Here is a 12,122-nt window from a genome sequence, read left to right on the forward strand (position 1 = left end):
AAGAAAAGCCTAAACAATCAAAGACTTAACATAGTTTTGCGAAAGGGAAATCATGTTTGACAAATTAGCTAATATTCTTTGAGAATATAACAGTACAGTTTATAAATAGAACTTGTTGATGTGTATAGTGATCGTCTTCTAAAAATATAAAGTGCCACTGAAAAGTGGACGAGATGGGGTGCCAGGGAAGCTAGCATGCCAGAATATCAGAAAACAAGATGACAGCCTACCATGTAGTATTTAGTGTCAGTCACAGTGGGCAGGAGAAATTGGGTCCAGCAGGGCAGAGGAGGGTGAGTATTGAGTTTAGGGAATGAGGGGGGATGTTTGAGACAGGGGAAGAGGGAATGAGTCTGGAGTGGGGAAGTGGAGTTGGGTCTAAACTGGGGGAAGGGGTTTTGGTACTTTCGGATGGGCAGGAATGGTGGCATGATCGAGTATCAGGTGCAGAAAAAGGGAAAATTCTGTCCTGTCTGAAACGAGTGAAGGGTGGATAGCTCTGGAGTGGGTGAAGTAGGTTAGGTGTTGGGGGATGAAGAAGAATTAGGCCTTGGGCAGGTGAGGAGGGTCAATTTGGGGAGAGGCAAGGGAGGGGCATGTCTGAACTGGGGGAATGGTCAGCTCTTGGAGGGTAAAATGGGTTTTGGGTCCAGAGCTGGTGAATTTGGGGTTTCAGATCAGGGCCTGGGGAAGGTAATTAGTTGGAGGTGGTGTAGTTATTGGTTTATGAGGTAAGTGAATGTGAGATGAGATCTAGAAACAATTATTTGGGAGAGAATTTATATTCACATGGGAAAAGATGGGCAGATTTAGAAGATTCAAAATGGATTTTTAAAGGTGAAATTGTGTTTAACTAACTTGGTGTAAGTTTTTGAAGAGATAACATAATGGTTCACAATTTTGATGCGGTATAACTGGAGTTTCAGAAGGTGTTTGATATAGTGCCACACAGGAAAGTTATTAAGTCATGGTAGCAAAGCGGATTGATTGAATGATAGTAGACAGAATAACGATCAAAGAAGCAAGGCTTGAAGAGGAGTTCCTTAGATATTGGGGTCCTTGCTTTACCTGATAGATATGAATGATCTAGATCTTGATATACAGGGGACAATTTCAAAGTTTCCAGATTACATGAAACTTGGAAGAATTGTAAACTGTGCTGAGTATAGTGCAGAATTCCAAAGGAAATTGACAAGTTGATAGACTGGGCGGATTGGTGGCAGATGAGGGTCACTGCAGAGAAGTGTGAGATGATGCACTTTGGTAGGAAGAGCATTGAAAAATAATACAAAATAAGAGGTACAATACTAAAGGGGGTTCATGAACAGAGATTTCTGGGTGTATATGTAGACAAGTCATTGAAGGTGGCAAGACAGATGGAGAGAACAATTAACAAAGAGGACACAATAGTGTCCTTGACTTTAATGATAGGGACAGAGAGTACAAAATCAAAGAAGTGATTGTTCAACTTGTATAAAAAAAAATGTTTTTGGACAGTGAGTATGGAATGCATTGCTTGGAAGTATGGCAGCTTGGTTCTTTAGCTGTATTTACTTTGACAGTTGATCAGACAGTGACTACGCAAAATTGAAATATACTTAAGATGTGCAGGTCAGGTGAATTGCTGTGCTAAATTGCCCACAGTGCATTAGGGAAATGGGTCTGGTTGGGTTACTCTTTGGAGGGTTGGTGTGGACTTGTTGGGCCAAAGGGCCTGTTTCCATACTGTAGGGAATCTAATCTAATCTTAAGAATGTGAGTTTCTATTTCGAGTTAAGAGTCACTAAGAGTGACTGCCTATGTGCTCTCAGAAGCTTTTCTTTTTCATTTCCCTCCACCATGAAGTGTGGGAACTGCTTTTCACAATTGACTTGGATTGACTCGGTGCACAGCTGGGCTTTAAATATGGTGATGGTGGTGCAAATCCTGAAATGCCCCAACAATGGCGAACACTGCAAGCCCAAGTGAGCACACAATAGCTCTATCATTGTACCGTAGATGCACAACACATACATAAAGAGGTGAGCAGCATAATACTGCCAAACACTCCTCATTAATTACTATATGATATCCCTTGTGTCCAATTTCTACACTATCTTATACCTTTACTTGATATCCTGGAAGTCAGCAACATCTTTTGCACCTGTGCTTTCATTAAAAGATTGTTGTACACCTAGCAAGCACTGTCAGTCCAGAAATACGTTGAACAACTCTTGACATTTGTCCCAAATATGACAAACAGGGGTGAATAAGCACGCTGCTTTGCAGACAAGTTCCTGTGCTGGAGATCCTGCTTGATAGGGTGATGCCAAGAAAGGACTTCTGCTTCTCCCAGTGCCAGCAGTGGAGGCCAGAAGACCAGACCATGCCTGTTCTGTCTGAGGTTGCCACCTTAGTTAGACCAGTCCTAGCACATTACAAAGAAGATCAATGCTCTTCTCCACTCTACTAGGGTAAGTTCCATCATCTTCTCTTTGATGCCTCAGTCTATTATGGCTACTTTACCCATCTCTCACCACAGTTTGTGCCTCACTACTCTCACTGTTGCCTGCAACATCTTCCCAATTCTCTCTCACTTGCCCTAGTACCATGAACCCTGTAAGCCTTCTACATTGCCTACTCGTTCACGTAGCTCATCTGCTCCCCGCCGCCCTCCCCCACCCCCCCCACCCAATTTATCTCTCAGCTCGTTTGGGCACCCCCCCACCCCAAAATTCCAGATGAAGGGCTTATGCCCAAAAAGTCAACTCACCTGCTCCTCGGATGCTGCCTGACCTGCTTTGCTTTTCCAGCACCACACTTTTTGACTCTGATCTCCAGCATCTATAGTCCTCACTTTCTCCCAGAAATAGCTGAGCCACCTACTTTAATCTCCAGTAAAACCTGCTGCTCTTTCATAAAGCCCACAATGACACAAAAAAACCTGACAGTTGATATGCTGGCCCTCCTTCAGTTCCTCACACCTTATGAAGAGAGGATCCTGAAACTCATTGCTCTGAGCACGACCTGGACTGATATCACAAGCTGTCCTTGATACTGCTAGGACCCTCTGAGTAGTCCTTGACCGAGGACAACTAAGATAATTTTCCAGGCTTTGCGTCTTTGCAAAACAACATGACAAGGCAGTAGTATTGAGCTTGATATCTATGGCTGAGCATGGAAAACTCAAAAGGCAAGACAAGGCAATACAGTACAGGGTGCTGTTTGCATCCGGTAAGCTCAGAGTGGGTGAATGGCAGAAGAGCAAGTAAAGGGCCAGGAAATGCAATGTTGTCAAGTCAATGAGCTGGGTACATGTTTCTGAGTGCACAGTGTCCTTGCTGTAGCATTACAATGATAATCAAGGTTGTAGCCCAAGGTGCATTACTGAAGTGCAGAAGCATTCTGTAAATGGACTGGAAATGTGCTTTGAGGGTTCTTAGAGGTTGACACATATCAGATGTCAATTTCCACAGACATGGGGTGCATGTGGCAGGTGACTATGGAATATGCCCTGACTTGATGGTGCTCAGTTTCCAACAGAGAGATCATTCAGATCAAGCTGCAAGCTGCCAACTGCTCATTCTGGTTTCCTTATTGAGTGTTCCTGATGGCCAGCTTGATTAGCAGCTTTGGTAGGATGGGAGGCTGAATATTAATTAAGTAAGTTGGGCTGTTAACAAGTATTTAAAAAGCAATAGTCACAGTCAATTGGCAACTAGCCATTGCTAATTAGAATCTCATCATGGAGTGTGTGAAAAGCATGAAAGATCGTGTAAGTTGCTTCCAGTGTTGACATGGACTTTGCTGCATTCGTCACCTGATTCTGCACACACTTCACCATAACTCAAGTTATACCATAACTCAAGTTATACCGATATATATATATATATAAGTATGATAAAGTCCATAGTCTGTTATGAGAGATTTGACCAAATGCCTTCTACATGTCTATATAAATAATAATCATACACATTTTTCTGGTTTCTACTGTCAGTATATCATCAAAAACTTTAGTCACACTTGTGAGGACTCCTATCCCTTATAAAAGCATGTTGGCTCTCTTTGATAAGCTGAAAAATTTCAAGGTGTTCCTTCATTGCACCCTTAATGTCAAACTTTAGTAATTACCCAGAATAATGGATTGAGAACCGGCTTGCAAGCAGGAAACATAATAGAAATAAACAAGTCTTTTTCTGAGCGGCAGTCAGTGACTACAGAGATCAGTGCTTGGACCCTCAGCCATTCACAATATACATTAATGATTTAAATGAGGACACTACATGTCACATCTTCATGTTTGCAGATGATAGAAAGCTGGTAGGGGTATATGTGTGAGAATGATGCAGAGAAGCTTTAAAGTCATTTGGAAAGGTTAATTAAATAGGTAAATACATGACAGATGTAATATAATGTGGAGAAATGTGAGATTATCCACTTTGATAACAAAAGCAGGCAGGTAGATTATTATCTGAGTGATGGCAAATTTGGAAAGAAGGCGTTGCAATAAGACTTGGAGTCACTTCATGCAGTCACTGCAAGTAAGCATACAGGTGCAGCAGGCGGTGAAGAAGCAAATGGTATGTTGGCCATCAGAACGAGAGGATTCGAGTACAGGAACAGAGAAGTCTTGCTGCAATTATACAAAGAATACGCCTGGAGTACTGTGTGCAGTTTTGGTCTTGTTACCTGAGGAAAGACATGGTGGCTATGGAGGGAGTGCAAATACCATTTACTAGACTGATTCCTCCGTTGGTGGGACTGTGGTACAGGGAAAGATTGGATCGGTTTGAAAGAGTGAGGGGGAGTCTCATAGAAACCCAGACAATTCTAGCAGGATTAGACAGGGTAGATGCAGGAAGGATGTTTCCAGTGACCAGGAAGTCAAGCATCAGGGGTGTCAGTTTAAGGATAAGGAATAAGCATTTTAGGATAAAAGATAAGGAGAAATTTCTTCACCCAGGGAGTGGTGAATCTGTGGAATTGTCTGTCACAGGAAACCATTGAAGCAAAAATATTAGAGACTTTCACGAAAGATGTAGATACAGTTCTTAGGACTAAAAGATCAAGGGAAGCCTAGGTAATACTGAATGATGGGGCAGGGCTGAAGCAAATGACCTGATCCTACTCCTATATTGAATGTTTCTATGTTACTATCCAACACCTGATGTTATGCTGATTGATGCATAATTCCTTGGTTGTCCTCTTTGCCTTCTTGATTAGAAAAGCCTTTAGCATGACTAGGAAATGTGTAACCACAAAATATGTATATTAATGATTCAATATTTTTAATACTTTGGTGTAGCAAATCCCTGGGCACCATTGATCTTTTGTGTAACATCTAATTTTAACAATTACTGCATGCACATTTTAATATAAGTATAAAACATTTGATCTGATTTTCACATTGATAAATAAAATTATCTGGATGGAAATTGAAAAATGAATTATTACAGAGATCAATTAATTAATTTTTTTTAACATTTTCAGCTATTAGAGTGTTTGAAGTTTTAGGTTCTTTTCAGAAACAATCTTAATTGGATCTGGAGTATTTGAGTACAATCTTCCCAAACTTTCCAAAACAAATTCAACTACAATTTATTTGTTTTAAAATAAACGACGTGTAACTTTACCCTTTTGATTTTGTTGATGTCACTGTAGGTTGAACTGATACTTTTTTTCTTTCCAATGCTATTGTTTTGAAATGCTATCTCAACCATTACACATGACTCAAACATTATATAAAGCAGATATAAGATAAGGTAGGTTGGGGGCACCATAAAGTTTAAACTGTTCCAACTTGCTTAATATTTCTCAATCCAAATTTTCTGATAAATTACACTGGCACAATATGAAAACTTTTACTAAGTTAAAAAAACACAAAAAGAACTACTTTATAACTCACTCCATTCCAAACGATATGAGAGAGACGCTAACCACAACCAGGTCAAGTATGTTGAAATAATTCCTGCAGAAGGAGCCTTTGTGAATGAATGCACCATAGGCGGTCATCTATGAAAAGTGATACAAAGATGTGACTATAATGATATTTTTCAAATGAAATGTAATTAAAACAAAGTCGTTGACAACTGTAAAAACATTGTTTTGAGTTTTGATATATTTAAATAGATATGAATTAAAGGATTATTTCCACATGAAAACTGATGCACCGGGATTTATCTTTGGCTTGACTTTAAATCAATTGGAAAATTTCCAAACAAATAAGTTGTCAAAACATTTGACTTTTCTACAAATGACTGCTCTCCCATATCTACACAATCTTACACCAACATTTCTTTCTTTGGATGTATTCATTTAAAAGATGTGAGTGGATCTCACTATGTCAGAATTTATTACCCATCTCTAATTACTCTTGAGAAGGTGGTGATGATCCACATTCTTGAACTGTTGCAGTTCCTGTGGTGTAGATACACTTCCAGTACCTTCAGGAAGGATCCGTCATAATTTTGATTTATTGACAATGAAGGAACTGTGATATAGTTCCAAGTCAAGTTCGTATGTGGCTTTGAGGGAAACTTGGAGGTCGTGGTGTTCCCATGCAGCTGCTGGGCTTGTCGTTCGAGGCGGTAGAGGTTGCAGGTTTGAAAGGTGCTGTTGAAAGAACCTTGGCAAGTTGCTGAAGGGCATGATGAAATTGGTACACACTATGCATCGATGGTAAATGAAAGGAAAGTATAAAGTGGGAAATCACATGACAACCATACAAGCTGCTTTGTACAGAATGGTGCTGAGCTTCTTGAGTGTTTTTTGAGCCACACTCATGCAGGTGAGTGGAGAGTATTGCATCATATTCCTCACTTGTGCTTGTAGATGGCCGATAGGGTATGTGGAGTCAAAAAGTGCATTACTCACCATGGAATTCTGAGCCTCTTACCTTCTCTTGTAGCCACAATCTTTATATGGCTGTTTCTGCTCAGTTGCAATTTCAATGTTACTTCTGATTTGCTAAATGTAACTGATTTTGAATGGCATAAGTAACTTGTTCTTACACCAATGCCTGCCTTTTCTTCTATTCTGGAAGTATTTTTTTTAAGCACTGAAAAGCTAAGAAATTTATCAAGATTCAGAAAATGTTTGGAATTTGCACTTGAAAATGCTAACCTGAGAGCCCTCACATACTGGTAAGCATTGGACATAAATTGGCCATCCTAATGAAACTGGCCAGTTGAGGTTCACAAAACAAAAATACCCAATGAGCATCAATACAAGAGCTTTCTCATGCTAAACTATAAAAAAATGTCAAAAAATAATTGAACCTACATGAAACTTAACTTCTAGAACCTATTTACTTTTTGCAGATTAAGCTAGAAAATTTTTTGGTTTTGATTATGTTGTGTTCACTGAACTTGATATTGCACTTCACCATGAGAATTCCAATTTATCGTATAATTGCACATGCATGTCAAATCTGCCAAACATTTTTGGATGAGCTTCCTTCTCCATAGAAGATAAATCATGCTTTATTTTTTTTTCATGCAATACTTGAAGGGATTGGTTACTGAAAGACAAGACTAGTTACAGAAGAATTAGTGAGTCAATGGACTCACAAAGTTAAGTCTGTTTCTCTCTCCACAGATGTGGCCAGACCTGCTGAGTTTCTCAAGCACTTTCTGTCTTTATTATAGAAATTAGAAGTTTCAGTGCTGCCAATCTGAAATGAAGGCATTAATTTTATTCTTGGAGTCAAAGACTGTTCAACTGGGTCAAAATAATTCTCTTAACTATGATGAGTGGGTCCTATGCATAGGCTGCATAGGGGGAAAACAAAGCCAGGAGACAGAAATTATGTAAGTAGTTTGTGAAATATGGATGCAAGAATCATAGAGTCATACAGTTGTACAGCGCAAAAACATCCTACTCCTGCGTAACTATTTAACTAATCCCATGCTAAGCACATATACACCCAATTACAACTACCCAGACCCTTTACACTTTCTAGACCATGCCTTGACACCTGCTCTTGTATTCCCACAATCATCCTCTACCCACCACCCCGGACCCTTCATCGCCTCCCTGCTCCAGACCCAACACTTTCCTTTCCCTGCTATGGAGCTTGTAACTCCCTTCCCTACTCCAGAATAACATTAACTTGCCACCCCCCCTCCGAATATTTTCCACTCTGGGCACTTTCTCCCTCTGCTCTGAATCTGATCGACCTCTACCCTATGGGACTTGCAGCTCTTCCCTGGATGTGTAACTGATCATCCTCTGTCCCCACAAGCCCAAATTTCTCTTTGCCTACTGTTGGACCCAATCCCACCATCCGACCCTTTCTCTCCTCTCCTACTCCTGAAGACTTGATATCTCCCATCTACCACAACCTACCAAAAACATTGCATCATGTATCTGCCTCCAAAACACTTGACACTCTACCTGGGCACCCCACCCCTTACCCACTTGGCATCATACCCAACTGGTGGCTTATCCATTTGCCACCTCTATCAACTAGGCACCCTACCCACTTCAAACCTACTTATTTCACACTCTGTCCACCTGGCATCCTACCCCATACCCACTTGGCATCTTACCCTACCATATACCACTTGGCACACAATCCCATCTGGAACCCTATTTATATAGAAGCCTACCCTCCTGGCATCCTAAACTCAGACTTAACTGAGGCACTTACCTTTTGACAGTAGTTGACAAAGTCTGTGATTTTGGACTATTACATTTCAGAATGTGTTAGCTAACTGCGTTAAAAGGGGGCAAGGTCCTTCCCCTAAGAGTTCTGCACCATGAGAGAACTGTCAGAGTGGAAATATGACTGTGCATCACTTATCAGAAAAATCTGGTCCATTTTTCTCACTATGGTTCTGACGTTGGTCAAAATTAGAACAACTATTTAATTGAAAAGAATTCAAAAGAACCAAATTCTAGCAGCTCTACATGGTATTATTCATGGTACATCAAGAATTTGCAGTTTTTGATATAAGGATAATTACTTATACTATGTTGAGGTTTACATCAGTGTCATATAGTTATAGTATATGATTATATCAATAACGCTTTCAATGAGTGACTTTCAACCACATCCAAATTGATTTCCCTTTTCATCGTTGTTAATTACCTTTTCATGATATCTAAAATATTAACAATACTAATGAGTCTAAGCTACAGCATTCAATACAATTATTAGCTCATAAAGGTGTTTGGCTTCTGACTCCTGAAAAGATACATGAGGTTCAATACCACCAGTTCATAATAAATAGCTGAATAGTTATAAGATATTTGTACAATTGCCAATATGTAATTCATGCTTTATGTAGAATTATAGATGAATTGTTGAAAATTTACTAGACTCGAAATGTTAATTCTGCTTTTTCTCTGCAGATACTGCCACACCTGCTGTGTTGCTCCAGCAATTTCTGCTTTGTTTTAGATGAATTGTCCTTTTTCAGGCCATCAAATGTCGTATCTTAATAGTGTAGCTAGATGTCTTTTACTACAGATTCAAGATTTAACATATCTGACTTTCTTCCTGTATAAGTTCTGACTTGTGCCAGCTGACCTCTAAATGAAAACTTACGTATTTCATCTAATTACTGAAACATTTACCATAATCAGTAAGCCCACAAAAAATTTTAGGTTAGAGTTTCTGCTTATGTACTCCTGTAATCTTGCCAACTGAAAGTATATATGTAAACTGGTATGGGTATAATCTTGAACATTGTTGCTCTCGCTTCATGAGTCACTGGATCTTCAGTTTTCAATTTCTTAAGTTTGTCTTTTCATAAAATGACTCATGACGAATCATTTAATTTCTTTTAGCAATTATTGTTCATAAACAAGCGTAAATTTTTAAAATCACACAAACATAATTTATACACCTTACCTTTAATATGATCTCTACTGTGAAGATACTAGTGAAGACATAATCTGCATAGGTAAGCACCTGTAAAATAAGAAAGTAGCATTAAATTCAGCACACTTTTCTATAAGCAAAGCATCACAAACGTGAATGAGTAGAATTTGAAAAGTATGGATACAATTACCATAATCATATCTCAACAGAGGGTTAAAAATGTTAATTTTGAGCAGATTTGCTATGATGCATTGTGAAGTTATTCACGGTGTATCAGAAATTTGTTATTTTTTCACTTTACATATACCTGTAGATGGTTATGTAAGGGCCACTCCCATACAGCAATTGAATATATCGCATTTCATTTTTTACTAACTGATCTCCTGAATTGCTTCTGTTCTTTGAGTATTGAATTGCTTAATATTCTTCATTATTCTAATTATAAATGATTGATTTGCATCCATTTGCTATGCATCTCTTTGTATCTCATCTAGTTTCATGTTTAAATTAGATTTAAACCTTCAGTAATGAATAATGTCATATCACAGTAATTCCTGACATAGGTTTAAAGTCAGTACTTTAGGAGTAGTCCAGCAAGTTTACAAAATAAAATATACACAACTTGATCAAGTGAATCAGATTTCATTAGCGACTGCAAGTACTTTGAACGAAGTACAACAAAAATTTAAATAACATTAATGCAGTGGAACAAACTCACAGCAGCTGTTCAACAAATCTCACTGAGTCATAAGTGATTTACAAGAACATCGACAAAATTTAAAAACTGAAATATCATCCGAAATATACCAAAAGGGTTATGAATTTCACTAGAGTTTTGAATAGTCAAAACGTAAGTAATTATGTTTTTAAAGATAATCTCAATTTAATATAATTAATTACACTGGCAGATCCGTACTTTAGAAGAGGATAATTATCTCAAGTAAACAGCTGTCCAGGGTAGTATATATTAGACTTCAAAAATAACTCTTCAGAGATTGGATCTGTGATCTTTACAATCAGGAACTCATTGTCATGACAGACTGAAAACTGCTGAATAAAGGCAAAGAAATAAGGATACTGCATTTTTTCAAGAGATAGGAAAACTCAATTCTTGTTTACTTTCTAGTCCTAACATCTGTAGGCATTGATATTTGCCCTTTAAACAGGATGTGGCATGTTATCTTCAGATCTCCATGCCAATGTAGTCCAATTTTGAAGGGACCCACAAGAAATGCTCAATAAATTCAAATCAGAATTATGGTACATTCATGCATTGAAGCCCAAGGGATCATGTCAAGACATGCATACACACAAACAGATAAGGAAGATGAAAAATATGAAAGGAAAGAGTTTACTGTTAAATATCATTGCAAAAAATATATGGAAACTATTTCACATGATTGTCAGAGAGAGCTAGTGTCCAACTGGGATTTTTTCCTGTTGGAACTCAGGTTCAGCAGGTCAAGACAGGAGTTACAGAATTTCTTTTAAAGTTGGTATATTGAGAGACTTGTTGCCTTGGATTGTCTGACTCTGCTCCCTCCATCCCCTACACCCAACCTCTCCACAGCTTCTTAGAATAAATGCATCTGACCAGTACCATCTACAGATGCAAAAGAACATAAAGCTGTAAGAAATAGGAGCAGGAATCAGCTTCTCAAATCTGCAATGCTCTTCAATAAGGTCATGACTGCTCTGCCCCATGCTTCAACTCCTCTTTCATGTCAGCTCCTCACAGCTGTCAACTCTTCAATATCTCAAAAATCTATCTCTTCTATGAATATCTTCAGTGATCTAGCCCCCACAACCTTCTGGAGTACAGAATCTGTGACGCACCCTACAAATTTGTCTTCCACGTTACCCATGCCCACTTGATTTTACCCAATCAATATGTAGATTAAAATAACTCAACACTATTGTAATTGCCTCTTACAAGCCTCCTTTATTCCCTGAAGCACAATTTGCCCTACAGTGAAGCAAGTCTTCGGGGCCTATCGGTGACACCCACCACTGACTTCTTTCCTTTGCTATTCCTTATTTCCATACAAACAGTTTCCACATCATGATCTAATACATCTATATCAGTAGTCACCACTGTACTGATATTACCGTTTATCAACAACACTACCTCAATACTGTATCTTTCCCAAATGTCACATGAGTTTCCAGTTTTCGCCATCCTGCAATCACATGTTGCCTCCATCATAGCTATCAAGTCATAGTCATTTCTTTCTATTTGTGCCACTAGCTCACCTATAAGAGAATGATCAGCGAGATGGTAGGGCTGATCATAGATAGTGGGGGGATCTTATGCTTG

General features: G+C 38.8%; 1 protein-coding gene across 2 annotated transcripts in view; it reads right to left on the reverse strand.

Annotated features, from left to right (window-relative positions):
- The window catches only part of LOC140458133 (voltage-dependent L-type calcium channel subunit alpha-1C-like), a 703,829-nt gene that overhangs the window by 92,575 nt on the left and 599,132 nt on the right, over positions 1–12,122 (reverse strand). For both annotated transcript variants that reach the window (XM_072552243.1, XM_072552244.1), the window contains exons 21-22: positions 9,836–9,895; positions 5,885–5,991 (exon numbers count right to left, since the gene is read on the reverse strand). In XM_072552243.1, the coding sequence (XP_072408344.1) occupies positions 5,885–5,991; positions 9,836–9,895 (167 nt within the window). The remainder of the gene's footprint in view (positions 1–5,884; positions 5,992–9,835; positions 9,896–12,122) is intronic.

Source organism: Chiloscyllium punctatum, chromosome 32, assembly GCF_047496795.1.
Source record: "Chiloscyllium punctatum isolate Juve2018m chromosome 32, sChiPun1.3, whole genome shotgun sequence".
NCBI lineage: Eukaryota > Metazoa > Chordata > Chondrichthyes > Orectolobiformes > Hemiscylliidae > Chiloscyllium > Chiloscyllium punctatum.